Raw genomic sequence first — 20,365 nt, 5'->3', positions numbered from 1 at the left:
CCAGTGCTGCAGCCTTCTATAAAATAAAATCTTTGCTGATCTTTTTTTTCTCCCCTGTGAATCACAGTTCTTTGTACTTTAATGGAGAAATAATTTCAGAACCATGGAAGGAATAAAATTGGCAAAGCAACATAACTATGGAGCTCATACTGAGAAAAGTAGAGTAAAGGCATCAGAATACTTTTACCTTCTTTCTGCCCCTCTTTCCTACATGGTTGGTTTATCCTCAGAGGTAAATGCTGTTCTGAATGTAAAGTGTTAATACATATGGGTGTGCATAACACTTTGCATTGCATTATAATAGTAAGGGTGCAATGTTAGCAATCTGTGCAGAATTCAGTGAAAAGTGCAATGTAAAAAGCAGTAGCCACCAACACCCCCCACCTATACAGATAAATATATTAGCAAATGTCATGTCAACAATTTTTACAAATGGGCTAGAAGAAGAATAAGATCTCCAGGAGGGCCTTATACATTAGTGGCAAAGCCATTGGTGATGTCTTCAATAGATGGTAAAGAAATAAGGAAGAGAGAAAAGTATTTCTAAGAGTATATATAATTGGTACTCTTAAGAAGGCAATTCAGGGATCCCTGGGTGGCGCAGCGGTTTGGCGCCTGCCTTTGGCCCAGGGCGCGATCCTGGAGACCCGGGATCGAATCCCACATCGGGCTCCCCGTGCATGGAGCCTGTTTCTCTCTCTGCCTGTGTCTCTGCCTCTCTCTCTCTCTCTCTCTCTGTGTGTGACTATCATTAAAATAAAAAAATAGGGACGTGTGGGTGGCTCAGCAGTTAAGCATCTGCTTTCCGCTCGGGGAGTGATCCTGGAGTTCTGGGATCGAGTCCCACATCGGGCTCCCTGCATGGAGCCTGCTTCTCCCTCTGCCTATGTCTCTGCCTCTCTCTGTGTCTCTCATGAATAAATAAATAAAATCTTTAAAAAAAAAAAAAAAAAGGCAATTCAGATTTAGAACAATAACTGACTTAGCAGAAAGTCAGCAACTTTAGAGGCTTCTGGGTGGCCTCTAAAGGCAGTGGTTGAGCATCTGCCTTCTGCCCAGGTCGGGATCCCGGGGTCCTCAGATGGAGTCCCACATCAGGTTCCCCCTGTGTAACACAAGTTACAGGGGGAAGCTGCTTCTCCCTCTACCTATGTCTCTGTCTCTCTCTCTCTCTCTCTCTCTCGGTCTCTCACAAATAAACAAACTATTTTAAAAAGAAAAGAAAAGAAAAGAAAGAAAATTAGCAACTTTAGATTGCCTTGACCACATGGCCATGAGCAATGTACGCCACTTTTATGAGGAGACAGTGACCCTAAGCAAACCAATAATTTCAAATGACAAGTTCTGGGGTCACTGAGGGAGGGAGTATTCATTTCACCCTGGGTCCTGCCTCAACACGGCCTGCTTCTCTGTTAACAGCACAAGGCAATGTCTACTGGGTGTTAAAGACCTCTAGTCATCAAAAAAAGTGCAAATATTAATAACGAGGGAAACTGGGTGTGTAAGATATGAGAACTCTAATATTTCACAGTTTTTCAAGAAATCTAAAACTTCTAAAATAAAAATTTTTAAATACAATTTAAATTAAAAAACACTTCAGGGGATCCCTGGGTGGTACAGCGGTTTAGCGTCTGCCTTTGGCCCAGGGCGGGATCCTGGAAACCCGGGATCGAATCCCATATCGGGCTCCTGGTGCATGGAGCCTGCTTCTCTCTCTGCCTATGTCTCCGCCTCTCTCTCTCTCTGTGTGTGACTATCATAAATAAAAATTAAAAATAAATAAATAAATAAATAAATAAATAAATAAATAAATAAATAAATAAATAAAATAAAAAACACTTCAGGGGTTAGCCTCTTCTGAATGGACAACATATTGAAAACGTCTCATTCCTGGGGTTCTGTAGCAAAATTTGACACCCACCCATTCCCAACTCCTTTCAGCAAAAGTAACGAGAATGAAGTGGTTCGTGCCTCAGACTCGTTAACTTCACAACCCACTTGGTCACCCACCTGCGGTGTGACTGGGGGCCAGTGTACTAAGTCTAAGCAAATTTTGCCTCAGCGTAAATGAGGACAATGAAATCTACCACCTTCTTGAATTTTGCTCCTCTGCTGAAACTGAAAGCTGGGGAAATTCTAAAAAAAGTTCCAAAGTGGAAGTTAAAGTTCCTCTGTGATGTGCTGGATAACAACACAAGACCAAACGCTTCGTCAGCAGCTCTTTCTTGCAAAGGGGACACCCCTTTTGTCAAGGATAATTCCCTGCCTGTAACTTTAGGTCATTTCCTCATATGTGCCAAATCAATTCTGTTTTGTTTGCTTATTAAGAAAAATGAAATCCACAGGAGCCTCTGAGCGGCTCAGTCCCATCCATTAAGTGTCTGCCTTCAGCTCAGTCATGTTCCCTGCTGTGGGGGAAGAGGGGACCTGCTCTCCCTCCCCCATTCCCATTCCTCCTCTTTGTGCATGTGCTCTCTCTCTCAAATTAAAAAACTCTTAAAAAAAAAAAAAAAGAAAGAAAAGAAAAATGAAATCCCATGAACCAACAGGAGTCCATAAATCCTAAACAGAAATGGGGATGGGCCCTCGTCCTTGTAGAACTTGAACAGGTTTGGCTATAGGAGAAAGCCATGGGTAACAGCTGAGGTATCGATGGCTGGTGGCACCAGGGAATGACAGTAGTGGTTAAGAAAGACAGTGACTAAAAAAAAAAAAAAAAAAGAAAGAAAGAAAGACAGTGACTGAAAGAGAGCTTCCTTAGAAAGATTCAGAATCCACCTAAGAAAAGAACAGGGAAGTGCCAGGCAGCTTTTCAAACTACCCAGCCCAGACCATTTCTTTAAATCTGTAGGTGACTCTGGCTCCCCATTCATCAGTCCTGAGCACCATACCAAAGAAGGATGTGTGCTATCAAAGGTGACCAGGGGGCAGCCCCGGTGGCTCAGCGGTTTAGCGCGCCTTCAGCCCAGGGTGTGATCCTGGAGACCCGGGATCGAGTCCCACGTCTGGCTCCCTGCATGGAGCCTGCTTATCCCTCTGCCTGTGTCTCTGCCTCTCTCTCTCTTTCTCTCTCTGTGTCTCTCATGAATAAATAAATAAAATCTTTAAAAAAAAAAAAAAAGGTGACCAGGATCCAGAAGGGTCTGGTGATGACTCACATGAAGAGCTTCAGGACTCTAAAGGTTTCAAGTTTAGAGACTTGACCAGAGTATTGAGGGACCTCAAGAATCAGATCAGAGTTAAGATCACAAAAAATTAAAGGTACCTTCAAACCCTATTATCCTATAAGTCTAGGGATGGTAGAAAAACCTGAAGATAAGAGAAGCCTTGGAGAAAAAGGATAGGAATAGGTATGCAAGCTTTCTTCAAAGATCTGAAGGCTGACATATGGAGGAAAAGATTCTGCTCTTCACCCAGCTACAGACTTGATCACTTGGGGAAGTCACTTAGGGCCTCTTTGTTCTCTCTCTCTCTCTGTCTCATATGTAAATGCAAGAGATGCCATCAGGAGCCTAGAGAACATTCCAGGGTAGGTTGATTCCATTTCATTTAATCCTGCTCCCCAAGCTCTTTCAAAAACAGGGAGCCAAGATTCTCCTTGATTTCGATAAGCAAAGATGTCTTTCAAAAAAATAAAATACTGGAAAATAAAATAAAATAAAATAAAATAAAAATAAAAATAAAAATAAAAATAAAAATAAAAATAAAAATAAAAATAAAATAAAATAAAATAATAAAATAAAATAAAATAAAATAAAATAAAATAAAATAAAATAAAATAAAATAAAATACTGGGACACCTGAGTGGCTCAGTGGTTGAGCGTCTGCCTTTGGCTCAGGGCATGATCCCGGAGTCCTGGGATCGAGTCCCACATCGGGCTTCCTGCATGGAGCCTGCTTCTTCCTGTGCCTATGTTTCTGCCTCTCTCTCTCTGTCTCTCATGAATAAGTAAATAAAATATTTTAAAAAATAAAAATTAAGGGAACCCTGGGTGGCGCAGCGGTTTGGCGCCTGCCTTTGGCCCAGGGCGCGATCCTGGAGACCCAAGACCGAATCTCACGTTGGGCTCCCGGTGCATGGAGGCTGCTTCTCCCTCTGCCTCTCTCTCTGTGTGTGGCTATCATAAATGAATAAAAATTAAAAAATTATTTAAAAAATAAAAATAAATTAAAATAACATAAAATACAAATGCTTACCCTTCAGCAGAAGGAAATTTTAAAAGACTACACAGTTAGGCCTTAGAAAGGAATGTGACTCGTGCTACCACTTGGGTGAACCCTAAAAAACACTATGTTACGTGAAAGAAAACACAGAAGACTACATACATATGATCCCATTCATATGGAAGTCCTGAGCAGGGAAATCCGGAGACACACACATAAAACTTAGGGCCAGGCAGGAAGAAGGAAAAAGAGGGCAAGAGGCAAAGCATACAGTTTCTTTCTCTTTCTTAAAAAAAGTTCTATTTAATAAATTTATACCCCTTCACTCATTTCTCAAAATGAGTTTCTTTTTGAGGTGAGAAAAATGTTCTAAAATTGACCATGGTGATGTTTGTACATATCTGTGAAGATACTAAAAAGCCACTGAATTGTATACTTTTTTGTTTTTGTTTTTTTAATTGTATACTTTAAATGGGCAAATTGTATGGTATGTGAACTACATCTGAATAGAACTGTTTAAAATTTAAAAAAAAAAAGGGGGGGTGAACGGAAGAGGGAGGAGGAAGACGAGAAGCAGAAGATCACATGAAGAGTGGCCTAGATGACTCTAGACCCTGTAATATATTGTCAAGAGGCACTCTCACTGCCACCATGGGTCTTTGAACCTGCAGACCTCAAAGAGCCCCAGAGACCTCAGAGGCCCAACTCCCAACTTGCAGGACCTGAAGCAATGTCTCACCACGGCGTATGCTGATAGCAGGAGGGTTTGACAGCACCAACCATTACAGGTGAAGGCAGAAGCCACACTACAGAGCCCATAAATAGCCCCAGAGTCAGCCACTGTGCTAGAGTCCCCATCTGAATGGGAGCACACTCCTCTAGGAGGGCCTTGGGCCAGGCCCTACTGGAGTCCTGCACACAGGACTCTAAACAACGGTGGTTTCCTCTATCTCCTCTGTGTAGTTTCTCCCAGTTTGCTCTTTCTTGCACTTAACAGCCCAGGGCCTGTTCTCCGCCATGGAAAGAGGTAGAAGCTTCACCAACCTCATCTCCTACTTTCTGTCCAATCACCCACCTACTCCACCACCTGCTCCCTGTTCCTTAAATACACCATATACCCCCATTTACTGTTCCTCTGAATGGAGCACTGTTCCCCCACATGACCTTTCAGATCTTTGCTCAAATGTTCCTTTCTCCATGAGGCCTAACCTGGCTACCTTCTTTAAAATTACAAATCCAACCCCCTTTACCTCCTCTACTGTTTTCCCACTGCTCTTATGTACTTTCCTTACCAAGCGCATTGCATTGTCTGCCTTCCCCCATGTCCCATAAGCTCTACAGGAAAGTGACTTATGCCTGTTTTAATCACTAAATATACACCTGACACCTAGAACAGTGCCGAGGAACAGTAGGCATGAAATAAATATTTGCTGAATGAATGAATGACTTTCCTCTAGACAACTCTGCATCAGCTTTCGAACAGAACGTGTGGACTATGAGCCTACTGTTACCACAATACAGCTTCTTCTAACCTCCAGAGCCCCACTTGAGGGCCATAAGGCTAAAGCTATCTACTTTCCCATTTCCTTTAAAGAATAAGCCTGCATTACTAAATCTAATAGAACTGTTACCATTGGCGTTCTTCACCACCACCACCCCACTCCTGCTTCCAAAGCACCATTAGGAGGCTAGACCTCAGGGGATATGGGGACAGCTGGCTCTTCATCCTAGCATCTGCCCACATCCTTCAAGAACAGTATCTTCTCCTGGCTGACTAGATTTTAGTTTTCAAGAGGCGTTTACATCCTGGTTATACATGTTACTTCTACTAAATCATAAAATGAGTGAGGAAAATACAAGTAAACCCACTTGCAGATACAGTAACTAATTTCATCTACTGATTCCCTGTTTACTTGTGTATGGCTTTCCTACCAAGACTGTAAACTCCCCGAGCGCAGAGACCAGGCTGTCCTGCTCATCACTGAGAACACATGCAGATGCACAAGAACTATTATAGTGCATAATAAGTGCTTCTTAATTGTCTCTATTATCATCATCATTTCGTGGTTCATCCTGGATCTCAGACAGTGAGTAACTTTGGCAAATGTCCACACCCGTGACCAGAGAAGAACCCAAGACTCAAAAAAGACTCCTGGCACCTTTTGATGGGTAGGTTACCCAGTGGCCTTCACTTTTCTCCACTCCCCAAAGTTCTGCAAAGGACATAAGAAAACTAAAGCTAACGGAATGGTGTTCTTAGATTCTTATCGAAATTCTACATGAAAAAAAAAAAGCATAGGAAGGGCAGAGGAAGCAGCAGCTCGGGAAGGTGGCCCAAGGGCCTCCCGCGATCCCCCGGCGCCCACCTGGGACTACCTGCGCGCCCCCTATCGGTCCGAGGGGCCTAAGAGGAGTATTTCCCGGGCGTAGCCGAGCCGGCTCCCCGCCTGGCCGCGCGGAGTTGGAGGAACAGGAGCAACGAGCCTCAGGAGCAACCAGGCCCAGTCGGAGAGAGAGGCGGAGGTTCAAAAGACGGGGGGCAGGGGAGGTGCAAGCGGGGGCAGAAGAGAACCGCGCGGCCGGCTGGGAAGGGAGCACAAGGCACAGGTCCAGGTCCCGCGCGCAAGAGCGGCGGCGGGAGCGGGCGGCGGCGGGGAGGCTCGGGCGGGGGCCGGGCCGCCTACGCACCTGAGGCTGCCATGGCGCGGGGCGCAGCTCACCTGCCCCGCGGGCTCCGGGGCGCGGCGCGGCAGGGGCACCGGGCTCCGCGCGGCACCGGCGGCGGCTCTGGCGCTTCCTCCCGCCGGGCGCCGAGCACCGGCCGCGGGGGCGTGTCCACAGGACCCGACCCGCCCCGCCCCGCCGCGGGGCACGGCCCGCCGCACCTGCGCCCGCGGCCGTTGGGGAGGGGAAGTGAGAGCCCCCCAGCCGGCCGGCCGCGGGCCAGCTCCCCGCACGGCCCGGCCCCCGCGCACCGTCGCCGGGGGACTCCAGGAGAAACCCGCCCGACTGCCACCCAAGGGCAGCCCTAGGCGGGGGCAGCGCGCGGGGGCAGGGGGAGCTGGCCGACCTCGGTGACCCGGGGCGGGGGTGTATCTGCGCACAGCTGCCCAAACCGCCTCCCGCCCCGGGGCTTTCTCCCGGAGCCGCCACCCCCACCCCGGGCAGGAAAGGGGAGGAGGCAGGAAGGGGAAGAAGCCCCTTCCCTGGCACCTGGCCCTGGCTGCTTGGCGTCGCCCTTGACTACCCTCCAGTGACTGTTCTGTAATTCCTTGGACCTGGTCTCCTGATGGCACGTAAGCCTTGAGGATGATCTCCTGCGATAAATGCATGATACAGTTGATTGCCTTTTATGCTTTTGAGGTGGCATCTCTCCTCTCTTGGTGTTTGAGCTGAAGAAACGAGCCAAACGCCTCGCTGGGATGCCCACAGGGAGTGGATAACCTCTCTGAGGTTACAGCAGGCCTGAGTCCAGAGCTAGAGCTCTCCATTGACCCTTGCGCTCACTTGCCTGCTTTTTGCTCTCTACCTTCGTCTGCTCCTATAACTGATCTGAGCAGCCTCGTGCCCTTGAAGTCCTCAAAAATGCAAGGTCCAGAAGATGGATTCAGACAGCAGAGATGAAAAGAGAGGGTTCAAGCCCAGGTGAAAATAAATGAAGTGGATTTAGGAATGGAAATATCAGGGCTCAGGCCTATAATTATAATTTTCTATAGCTGCCATAACAAATTATCACAAATTTTGTGGCTTAAAATAACACAAATTTGGGTGGCTCAGCGGTTGAGCATCTCTGACTTTGGCTCAGGCCATGATGCTGGGGTCCTGGGATTGAATCCTGCATCAGGCTCCCCGAGAAGAGCCTGCTTCTCCCTCTGCCTGTATCTCTGCCTCTCTGTGTCTCTCGTGGATAAATAAATTAAATCTTTAAACACACACACACACACACACACACACACACACACACACATACACAAATTTATTCTCTTACTGTTTTGGATCTCAGAAGTCCAACAGGAGTCACATTGGGCTAAAATCAAGGGGTCTGCATGGCTGGGTTCCTTTCTAGAGGTTCTAGAAGAGCATCCATTTCCTTGCCTTTTTCAGCTTCTGGAGACTACCCACATTCCTTAGTCTATGCCCCCCTTCCTCCATCCTCAAAGCCAGCAATGCAACATCTCTTTGACCCAGTTTAGGATATCACATCTCTCTCTGACTCTTACTTCCTCCCTTTTCTACTTTAAGGACATTGATCCCACACAGATAATCCAGGAAAATCTCCCTTTTTTAAGGGAGACTAACAACCCTAATGCCATCTACAATCTTAATCTCCTTTGCCATGTAACATACCCGTGGGTTTTGGAGGTAAGAATGTGTACATCTTTGATGAGCCATTATTCAGCCTACTACAGGCCTAGAATTCTGAAAGAGGAGATGAGCCGGATCCTGCTATACCATTCCCCACGTTCAGGACTTCTCTGGCCTTCAGATCAGGTTAGCCACACCTCCTCCTCCACCCCTACCCCCATCATGCACTGTGACAGCCCTGTACTGTTTTGTTTTTTAAGATTTTATTTATTTATTCATGAGAGACACAGAAAGAGATAGGCAAAGACACAGGCAGAGAGAGAAGTAGGCTCCATGCAGGGAACCCAGTATGGGACCGGATCCCGGTACTCCAGGATCATTCCCTGAGCCAAAGGCAGACACTTAACCACTGAGCCACCCAGGCGTCCTATGTACTGTTCTTTAGTAGAAATTATATAGCTATTTTCTGCGATTATTTATGCTAATTTGTGTCTCCTCCACACAGCTATAAGCTCCTCAGAGGCAGGATCCAGGCTTGCCATTTTCACCATGGAACCTCTAGCACTTGGAGCCAACTCTGGCCCAGAGAATATTAATATGCTCAGAAAGTGTTTGAGTGAGTGAATTAATGAATATGGCCTGAAAAGCCTTAGATTTGAGACTGAAGGATAGGGAACTTCCAGGCACTGAAAATCACTGAACTTGCAGGAAGGAGATATAAGATGTCAGAAATAGGCAGTGCAAGATAAAAGCTATCAGAGTAAGGAAAATGGTTAGCCCACGTTTGGAAATGTTGAGTTTCCTAGGGCTTCTGTCCTTGCAGGAGAGAGGAAAGCCTAGGACTGGCCAGGATGTCACCCTTGGAGTTGAAGCTGCATGAGTGGATGGGAGAAAGGGGATAGAGAGCAGGAGCCTTGGCCTCAAGGGTAGAAGCTGGGGGAAGGACCATGCTCAGGTGCCAGAAGAGACTAGAGTAACCAGAGAGGCAGGCCAGAGTAAGCAGAAGGCCAAAGAAGGGGATTTGGGGGAGAAGGTTGTCAACGTGGATCTCTGTGAGGGGTCTGGGAGTATGAGTTCTAATATAAAGGACTCCAAAAGTCCTCCATTTTCTCCTGTGCACAATGAGGGCATTCCAGCTCAGAAAATGCTAGGGCTCTGTTGAATACTCTCTTTAGAGAACTTTGCTGGAACACTGTCTACCTCTCCTGAACTTTCTCTCCACGAGCCTAAGGACCTGGCTAGTCTGTATTCCTCTTCAGAGTCATTACTCAGAGGATACTCATCTGAGGTCATTTTCCCTGACACCCCTACTATCCAAATGCATGGTTCTCCTTCCACCTCTGGATGTTAAGGAGTGAAGGCCCTTTCCTGCCTCTTAACCAAGAGAATCTGGACAACTTTAAACTGAAGGAATATTTCCATATTTCTTACACCTCTTAGAGGGCATCCATCGGTTGTGGGCAAGGTCTCTGGTGTTGGGTCAGTAGTCCAAATTCTGAACACTCCTACTGCTCCACAGCACTGACCTCTGGAATTGGACTAGAGGGGATTCAGAAGCCAACATTCCCTTGGTAAGATGCCAGCCCAGTCCCTGATACTGGCAATTCCACCCAGTTTCATTGTAGAGCAAGTGGGGTTGAGTTGAGGGAAGTGTAATCTGTTTTTACATTTCCATTTGACAGTTTTTGCAGAATGTGGAGGACAGGGTGGCTGCCACTCTGAAAGGCCCTCTCTACCCCTGCACATCGGCTTAGGGGCAAGCTCTGCAATCAATGCTTCCAGCACCCAATGATGGCCCACAGGTGGGTTCCAGGCAGAATGGAGAACCTGAGTACGACTGCCGCTGTGCCCTCTTTTTGGCTTGGGAAACAGGAAAGGCCAGAAAGATGAATATGTGTCATCTAAAGAATAGGGGGATGAAGGGTGGGGAAGAAATCCCTGTTTCTTACATCTTCCAGATGTTCTTTCCTAATCTCTCAGGCCTGAGGAGCAGAGCCTTTTTCCTTGGTTGCCAAGACCTCACTTACTAGGACAAAAGGTGAAGATGGAAGGATATGCTGTAGCAGATAGTCTAATTCATCTTAATTTTCTTAACTATCCTACAAGGAAGGTGCAAATTGTATACACATTTTATAGATGACAAAGTTAAATACCTTTATCCAAGGGCACACAGCTAGTACATTGGAGACCTGAGTATTGAACCCAAACAGCCTGGTTCTGGACTCTGTGCTTCTGCCCACTAGATTATATGGTAAATGCTGGACACAGGCCCTGCTGTGGTCTGAAGGGCCACGCAAGTCCCTGGCCTGCACTGGCATCACCTCCCGTCTTAGGTGGGTAGGGCAGTAGCTCTGCTCCCTGAAAGTTCCCCCTGGCTCTGCCAGGAGTACCTTATGCTCATGAACCACGAGCATCAGGAAAGGGCCTTAGCTTGCCCCACCTCCCTGCTTACCTCCCTCTGTGTCCCATCAGACCTTCAGCCCCTTGTGGGCAGGCAATGTCTCTGACTCCACTGCATCCCCAGTACCTAGCACAGGCTCCAGCACACAGCAGATGTCCAACAATCATTGTTTGTTTTTAAACCATCGAGGCCAACCCACTCATTTTACAGAGAAAGACTAATCACGTAACCTGCCCAAGGCCCCACAGCCTTCATCTGAAGGACTCATTCCTTACTTTATTCAAGAGTTCAGAGAGAGGGCGCCCCGGGTGGTCCAGTCGGTTAAGCATCTGCCTTCAGCCCAGGGCATGATCCCAGGGTCCTGGGATTGAGTCCTGCATTGGGCTCCCTGCTCAGTGGGAAGTCACCTTCTCCCTCTCTGCCCCTCCCCCTCGCTCATGAATGTGCTCTCACACATGCACGCTCTCTCTCACTCTCTCTCAAATAAATAAGATCTTAACAAAAAAAAAGAGTTCAGAGAGACTCCACACATTCATACACACGGGATGTGAAGACCAAATTATATGGGACAGGCCAGTAGGCCATCACATGTAGGAGCAGGGAGAAAGAGTTCCAGGATACCAGGGACCTGGTTTAGCCTCATCAACACCCTGGATTTATAAAACTGCTTTCCTTTCTACCTGCTCAAACCGTTTCAGCCCAACCCAATGGACTCAGTGCAGAGTATCTGGGGACATTTGTAGCTTTTTAGGAACAAGTAGTTTTATAAACAAAACCTAGAAGCCTACTCTCTTGCAAGAGGGAGAGGCCTCCTTCCCTAGTCACCAAAATGGCCACTCCCTATGCCATAACCCAAGGGCTCTTCATTGGGCCACTTTTAGCAATGGCCTTGAATCTCAAGTTCTTAGAAACAAAATTTTCTTGGGAATCTGCTCTGTGGCCAAATCTGCTCAGAGTGCTGTCCTTGACTTAGCTTTCATGAATCTTTACCTCAAACCAGTAAGGTAGCCATATTATTGTGAGCCCATTTTACAGGTAGAGAAACTGAGGCTCTAATAAAGTAATTCACCTGACCCATGGTCACTTGGTTAATAAGTGTCAAAACTAGATTTTGAATTCAAATCTGTTGGTTAGCAAAAGCTGCCTCCCTTGCCATTGTGTTATGATTTAAAGGCCATGCCAGCTATTCTGTGCTGGTTCCATGATCCCCAACTCAAAATCAAACTCAGTAACAAGAAAAAGGAGTGTTGCAAAGATTGCTGGTTGCCCCCCTAGTATCTATTCTTTCTGTGTTTCTTAGTAACAGAATCCCAATTGCATTGGAGCAACAGGATTCCATTCCCCAGACCCTCTTAGAGCCTAGAAGAATCCAATAAGCTGTAAATGGAAGTCATTGACTGTCCAGAGAAGTTCTTTAAAGGATGCTTAATTCTGTCACCCTCTCTTTTTAGTTTTCCCTTTTGCTTTTCTTCCTCTCTTTTAGTTCCTGCCAGGAAAATGAATGGGATGACTGGAGATCCAACAGCCCTCTTAGATTCTGAGGTGACTGAATGAACAGAAGCCACACACTAAGGACAGTCGAGCAGAAAGATGAGCAGAGTCCGGTTCCCTACTGACCATGGAGAACCCAAACAAGCCCCAGGTGTCCCCCCTCTGAACTCTTTTACATGAAAGAGAAACACATACATCTCTGTCTTATTTGAGATGTGGTTATTTACATGTCCTGCCACATGTAGCCAAACCTAATTTTTACTGATATTGAATGGAAGCTAGCATTTACTGAGCACTGACCATAATCCACAGACTTCCTAATGCTCTTGCAATTAATTCTCACAATAATTCTGCATCACATGTATTATCTCCACTTTGCAGACGAAGAAACTAAGATTCAGAGATGTTGGATAATTTTTCCAGGATCATTTAGCAGCTCAGTCTGAGTTCAAATTCCATGGTCTTTCCATAGCACCATGATACACTGGATGCTTGCAGAGAGTTAATTAAAAGTACCTCCTGAGGATACTTGGGTGCTTTCAAGGTCACCCTTGAACCCTCAGCACTTTAAGTAAGCCACGTGCAGATGGTGCCTTCATCTGTGCATGAAAGCATATCTTGCACATTTTCTACTTCTGCCTTCTGAGGTGCTGAAGCAGAAAGTCTAGGCAGCTGTGATTAAAATTTTAGGACTTGGCCTCATAGACTCTCAGAGTGTTACAGTTGGGAAAGACCCTAAGAGGTCATTATTGGACACATGTATAAACCAAAGCCAAGATAGGCAAAGCAATCTTTCTAACATTATACGTTGAGTTGAATGTAATACCAGAACTAGAATTCAAGTCTTAATTCCTGGTCTGGTGGGGTTTTGTTTTTGGGGGGTTTTCTTAAAGCTTTATCTGACCACTTATGTTTTTAACCACCAGTAAAAAAAGGTCTTTAAAATGTAGAAATTCTTTCCTTGACCTGATGCTTTGTAGTTCTTTCCCTTAAATCTACCACAAGCTCCTAAAAGGTTAAACCAATCTTGAATGCCTAGGATAAGTCCTCATTAGATCATGATGTATCATCCTTTTTATGTGTTGCCAATTTACTAATATTTTATTAAAGATTTTTGCATCTGTGTTAAAGGTAGGTATTGATCTGTAATTTTATTTTTGTAATATCTTTTGTTAGTTATCGATATCAGGGTTAATCTGGCTTCTTATAACACATTTGGGAGTATTTGATTTTTTATTTTCTAATAAAGAAAGATTGGTATTATTTCTTTCTTAAGTATTTGGTAGAATTAACCATTAAAATATCCAGGCCTAAATTTTTCTTTGTGAGAAGGTTTTGCAATATCAATTTCCTCAAAAGATATAGGGCTATTTAGATTTGGTACTCTATCTGTGCCAGTATTGGTAAGGTGCACTTTTCAAGGAATTTGTCCACTTAATCTAAGTTTTAAAATTTTACTGATATGAGGTAATTCCTAATATTTTCTTATTATCCTTTTAAAGTCTAGAGGATATGGAATGATAGTCCCTCTTTTATTCTTGATACTGTAAATTTGTGTCTTCTCTCTCTCTCTCAGATAGATGTTTGTTAAATTTCATTAATTTTTCCAAGGAGGGGATCCCTGGGTGGCGCAGCGGTTTGGCGCCTGCCTTTGGCCCAGGGCGCGATCCTGGAGACCCGGGATCGAATCCCACATCAGGCTCCCGGTGCATGGAGCCTGCTTCTCCCTCTGCCTATGTCTCTGCCTCTCTCTCTCTCTCTGTGACTATCATAAATAAATAAAAATTAAAAAAAAAAAATTTTAATTTTTCCAAGGAAACAGCTTTTGGTTAATTTTCCTATTGTTTGTTTTTTTACTTTTTTGCTTTCTGCTCAATATTATTTCCTTCCTTCTGCTTACTTTGGGTTCACTTTGCTCTTATCTAGCTTCCTAAGGTTGAAACTTTGGTGATTAATTTTATTCCCTTTATCTTTTCTAATATAAACATTTAAAGCTATGAATTTCCCCCAATTCAATGCTATAGTTGCATCTTCCAAATTTTGATGTTTTATTTTCATTATAATTTAGCTCAAAATATTTTCTAACGTCCCTTGTGGTTTTTTGTTTGAGCCATGGGTTATTTAAAAGTGAGTCAATATCCAAATATTTGGAGATATATAAATATGTATCTTATTGTTACCAATTTCTAGTTTAATTCCATTATATAGTCAGAAAGCAGACTCTGTATGACTTCAACTTTTTTAATTTATTTAGATTCATTTTATGACCCAGCTTATATCATGATGAGTGTACAAGATGCATTTAAAAGAATATGTATTCTGCAGTTGTTGGCTATATTGTCAATTAACTCAAGATGACTGATAATATTATTCTGATCTTCTACATCTTTAATTTTTGTCTAGTTCTATCAATTGCAGAGAGACGTATGTTCAAATGTCCAACTGTGGCTAAGAAATTTTCTAATTCTGGGATGCCTGGGTGGCTCAGCGGTTTAGCGCCTGCCTTCAGCCCAGGGAGTGGTCCTGGAGTTGTGGGATCAAGTCCCATATCGGGCTCCCTGCATGGAGCCTGCTTCTCTCTCTCTGCCTGTGTCTCTGCCTCTCCGTGTGTGTCTCTCATGAATAAATAAAATCTTTAAAAAAAAAAAAAGAAATTTTCTAATTCTTCTCTTAATTCTGTCAATTTTTCTTTCATGTTCCCGAACCTCCATTTTTAGGCATTATTAAGCACATATACTTTAAACTGTTACATCTTTCTGATGAATCATGCCTTTTATCTCTAGTAAATAATCTTTCCTTTTTTTTAAGACTTTATTTGTTTGAAAGAAAGAGAGAGAGAGAGAAAGCGTAAGCAAAATAGCAGGGGGAAGGGCAGAAGGAGAGGAAGAAGCAGACTTCCCACTGAGCAGGGAGCCTGACACACCCCATCCCAGGATCCCAGGATCATGACCTGAGCCAAAGGCAGATACCCAACTGACTGAGCCACCTATGTGCCCCTTAATACTTTTTTTAAAAAAAGTAGTCTCCATGCCCAGTATGGAGCACAATGTGGGGCCTGAACTCATGGCTTGAGATTGAGACCTGAGCTAAGATCTAGAGTCAGTTGCTTAACAGACTGAGCCACACAAGTAACCCAATACTCTGTAAATACTTTCATCTACTTATGGTACTTCTCTCTGCTTGACATCTACTTTATCTGATGCTAATATAGCCATCTTATAATTCTTGTGCTCACTGTTTACCTAGCATAATTTCCCATCCATTTACTTTCTCTCTCTCTTTTTTTAAGATATTTACTTATTTTTTCATGAGAGACACAGAAGGCACAGACAGAAGCAGGCCTCCCGCAGAGAGCCCAATGCAGGACTCGATCCTAGGACCCTGGGATCACACCCTGAGCCAAAGGCAAACGCTCAACCACTCAGCCACCCAGGAATCTCATCCATTTACTTTCAGCCTACTCACATCTTGATACTTCACTTATATCTCCAAGGTAAACCGCACATGGTTACATTTTTCTTTTTCTTTGATTCTGGCCATCTCTGCCTTTAAATTGGAATATTTTGTCTATTTACACTTAATGTAATAATTAACGTGGACAGGGTTAGGTCTAATATTTTACTATTTATTTGTTGTTTGTTCCCCCCATAGTTTGGTCTTCTATACCTCCTTTCCTGTCTATTTTCATTAATTGGATATACTTAAGGATTCCATATTTGTTTATTTATTGTCTATTTAGCCATACCTTTTTAAGGTCATTGTAGGAATTAAAATATACATCCTTAATTTTTTACAATCTACTTAGAGTTAATGTTTTACTGCTTCTTCTAGAGTGTAAGAAATTTGCCATTTTATTCTCCTCTCAACTGACCCTTACTTTATGCTATAGTCGTTAAATATATAATATCTACATGTTCATGATATGAACATTCACAAGACAATGTTATAATTTTTGTACCAAACATTATATTTTTTAAAGATTTTATTTATTTGAGAGAAAGAGAGAGAGAGAGCATGAGCAGGAGGAGAGGCAGAAGGAGAAGCAGACTCCCTGTTGAGCGTGGAGCCCAACATGGGGCTCAATCCCAGGACCCCGGATGTGAGGGCGATCTGGCTGCAACATCTGTCACCCCATTGATCTCCAGGGTTGATTCGGCTGATCTGGCTGGCTAGGCGGGTGTCCCCTTCCTCCCTCACCGCTCCATGTGCGTCCCTCCCGAAGCTGCGTGCTGGTCGAAGAGGACGACCATCCCCGATACAGGAGGACCGTTCTTCGGTCAAGGGTATACGAGTAGCTGCGCTCCCCTGCTAAAACCTCCAAACTAGCTCTCTATCCCAGGACCCCGAGATCATGACCTGAGCCAAAGTCAAATGCTCAACTGACTGAGCCACCCAGGTGCCCCACATCAAATATTATCTTAGCAAATATTATTTTTTTTAAGATTTTACTTATTTTTTCATGGGAGACACAGAGAGAGAGAGAGAGGCAGAGACTCAGGCAGAGGGAGAAGCAGGCTCCATGCAGGGAGCCTGACGTGGGACTCAATCCCAGGTCTCCAGGATCAGGCCCTGGGCTGAAGGCGGCACTAAACCTCTGAGCCACCCAGGCTGCCTGGTAAATATTATTTTAAAGAAATTAAAAAGGAAAATAATCTTATATTTACATATATTTTTCCATTTCTAGTGCTCTTTTTTCCTTCCTGAAGGATTGAGTTCTAATTTAATACCAGTTCTCTTTAGCTTGATGAACTTCCCTTAATATTGCTTGTAGTGCATTTTGGCTGGCAATAAATGTAAGTTTTTGCTTAATTAAAAATATCTTTGGGATCCCTGGGTGGCGCAGCAGTTTGGTGCCTGCCTTTGGCCCAGGGCGCAATCCTGGAGACCTGGGATCGAATCCCACGTCGGGCTCCCGGTGCATGGAGCCTGCTTCTCCCTCTGCCTATGTCTCTGCCTCTCTCTCTCTCTCTCTCTCTCTCTCTGTGTGTGACTATCATAAATAAATAAAAATTTTTAAAAAAATCTTTGTTTAACTTTCACTCTTAAAGGATGCTTTTGCTGGATATAGAAATCTAAGTTGACTTTATTTTTTGTACAGAACTTTAATATTCTTCTGTTGATTCTGGCTTCCATTTCTTTTCTGATGGTCACTGGGCATTCAAATTATCATATTCTTGTATGTAATATATCATTTTTTTTCTGACTGCTTGCAATATTTGCTCTTTATCTTTGGCTCCAACAGTATAAGTTCAGATGTGGTTTTATTTGTATTTATTCTGCTTGAAGTCAGTTAATCTTCCTAAGTCTGTAATTTTATGTCTTAAACCAAATTTGCAGGAATTCTGGCCATTATTTCTTTAAATATTTTTTTTCTGCACTACAGTCCTTCTCCTCTCTTCTAGGATGCTCTTAACACATATGCTATACTTTTTGGTATTATCCCTCACATCCTTGAATCTCTGTTCATTTTTTGGGTCTTTTTTTTTTCTGTGCTTCAGAGTAGAACATTTTTTAAAAAGATTTTATTTATTTATTCATGAGAGACACAGAGAGAGAGAGGTAGAGACATAGGCAGAGGGAGAAGCAGGCTCCTTGCAGGGAGCCCAGTGTTGGACTCAAACCTGGAATTCCAAGATCACACCCTGGGCCAAAGGCAGTTGCTCGATCGCTGAGCCACCCAGGCGTCCCTGGAGTAGATCATTTCTATTGATCTATAGTCAAGTTCCCTGACTCTTTCTGCTGTCATCTACAAAATACTTTCAACCCCAACCAGGAAGTTTTTCAGTTCTAGAATTTCCATTTGGTTCTTTATTAATATTTCTATTTCTCTGCATATAGTTACTATTTTTTGTTTACTTTGAGTGTATCTTCTGTTACATCCTTGAGTAGTTATAATAGCTGTTTTAAAATGCTTAACTGCTCATTTCCAACATGTGGTAAATCTTGGGCATTAGTCTTCACTAGAATGCCTTTTCTCTTCATATGGGTCCCATTTTCCCATTCCCTCATATGCCTCATAATACTGGGCTGTACCCTAGACATTGTAAATGATACTTGTAGAGATTATGAATTCTATGTCTCTGAGAAATGTTTTTCTAAAGCAGGCAGTTATTTTGGCTGGACTCAGACTGCAGGCTCTGTCATCCTCATTGTGGTAGGCAGCAGCAAAATTCTGGGCTGGCTGGAGTCTCCCTGCACAGGTATAGTTCAAGAGTTAGCAGAGGTTTGGGCAGAGTTTGAAGCTTCCCTCTCCTTCCTTTCTGAGATAACCCTTCTCACTTCCCACCTACTATATCCTTGGATTCTTCAAGACAGTTGGACTCTATATGATCTGAGTTTAACTGCCTCACACGGCAAAAGGGGGCCTGCCCTCTGGCAAAAAGTTAGAAAACTGAGAAACTCAGAGCTGTTCCTGTCTAAATGTTGACTCCGCTCCATTATCTGCCTGCTTTTTGTTGCTCCCTCATGCCTTTAGGTACTTGTTGTTTCTGTTTGTTATATCCAGAGCTTATTGTGCTACCTGCGGGAAGGTTGGTCCCATAGGAGCTACTTCTCTATTGTTGGAAGCTAAATCCACTAGCATCTTGAACCTGATGAAAACATAGATCAGCTGGACAGTTCCCTGAAGTGTCAGTCTGTAAGAAAACATCACAGGAATAAATCAGAAATATGGTGTCAATTAGCTCATTTTTCCGTGGGTTGCTTCTTATATGAGATAAAATAAAAATTGTTTCCTCTGTTGTTTAGGTAAACACAGTCCTCAAGTGGACATTTAAGAAATAAAAAAGTCCATTAGTACAGTTATGTGTCTAGGAATATATATATATACACATATACATATATATGTACATACACATATGTGTGTATATATATGTATAGGTATAGGTATGTATATACATATACATATATATACGAATTGAATTGAAAAAATGAAATTGAATTGAAAAATGAATATATATAAAATTCATTTTTTTTTAAGTTGTATAATACCACATAGCACCATACTCTATCACCCCTCCTCTACTGATGGAGGCTCATATTAAATTCTTCAGGTTAGGTGCATTTTTTTGCCCCTACAAAGTCATGCTACAATAAATTTTCTTGAATATATTTCTTTATGTAGTGGTATTATTTTTTCTGTAGAATACATTACAGAAAGTAGTATCTCTGGATTGAGGAATATGTGCATTTTAATACATATTGAAATAATACTTTCCAGAGATGCTATAGAAATTCACATTCCATATCCATATGGGTAATCTCACCAATATTTTTTATTTTTGCTAATCTGATGGATCAAAATGCTATGCTTTTATTGTGCTAATTTGTATTTACTTGAATACCAGTGAAGTTAAGAATCTTTTCATACCACTGATGATTTACACCTTTTTTCTGGAAGTACCTATTAATGTGCTTTGTAAAATTTTCATTGGATTGTCTTTTTTTCTTTTTTTGGTTTGTAGGAGTTAAGGTACATTAGCAACATTCATCCTTTGTCATGTACATTTTAAGTATTTAGTCTTTTGACTATGCTTATCATTTCTTTTGCTATATGAAAACATATTCATTTTTAAGAGGTGATATATGACAGGGTACCTGGGTGGCTCAGTAGGTAAAGCATCCAACTCTTGATTTCCACTCAGGTCATGATCTTGAGGTTGTGAGATCAAACCCGCATCAGGCTCTGCACTGGATGTGGAGCCTGTTTAAGATTCTCTCTCTCTCTCTCCTTCTTAGGCGGTGACCCTTAGGGTTTCTAAGTTTTATCTTTTGCATCAGAAAGTTTTCTTTACTTGATTATCTTAAAAATAATTCCTTACATTTGTATCTAATATTTTTATTTTTCACATTTAGACTCTCAGTCCATCTGGAGTTTATTTTTGCATATGATGTGGGGTAGAAGTATCATCATATTTTCTTCCAGATGGCTAGTCAATTCTGCCAACATCATATATTAAGTAAGCCATGCTTCTCTCTCTAAATGAAATGTTATCATTATGTTAA

General features: G+C 43.1%; 1 protein-coding gene and 1 long non-coding RNA gene across 6 annotated transcripts in view; one reads left to right on the top strand and one right to left on the bottom strand.

The window, feature by feature from the left end:
* Nucleotides 1-6,999, bottom strand: part of PIK3AP1 (phosphoinositide-3-kinase adaptor protein 1) — a 118,738-nt gene extending 111,739 nt beyond the window's left edge. For both annotated transcript variants that reach the window (XM_072805861.1, XM_072805860.1), the window contains exon 1: nt 6,853-6,999. In XM_072805861.1, the coding sequence (XP_072661962.1) occupies nt 6,853-6,865 (13 nt within the window). In that variant the 5' untranslated portion in view covers nt 6,866-6,999. The remainder of the gene's footprint in view (nt 1-6,852) is intronic.
* Nucleotides 7,000-7,036: 37 nt separating this feature from the next.
* LOC140621073 (uncharacterized) overlaps nt 7,037-20,365 on the top strand; it is a 34,800-nt gene continuing 21,471 nt past the window's right edge. Inside the window, exons 1-4 of one of the 4 annotated variants that reach the window (XR_012020789.1) lie at nt 7,037-7,460; nt 10,152-10,271; nt 15,651-15,854; nt 16,507-16,780. This is a non-coding gene — a long non-coding RNA (uncharacterized lncRNA). Of the gene's footprint in view, nt 7,461-10,151; nt 10,272-15,650; nt 15,855-16,506; nt 16,781-20,365 lie in introns of those variants that run through there. The other 3 variants (XR_012020788.1, XR_012020787.1, XR_012020786.1) reach the window with 3 other exon arrangements.

The sequence above is a fragment of the Canis lupus genome, chromosome 29 (genome assembly GCF_048164855.1).
Source record: "Canis lupus baileyi chromosome 29, mCanLup2.hap1, whole genome shotgun sequence".
Lineage (NCBI taxonomy): Eukaryota > Metazoa > Chordata > Mammalia > Carnivora > Canidae > Canis > Canis lupus.
This window is presented reverse-complemented; position numbering and strand designations above follow the sequence as displayed.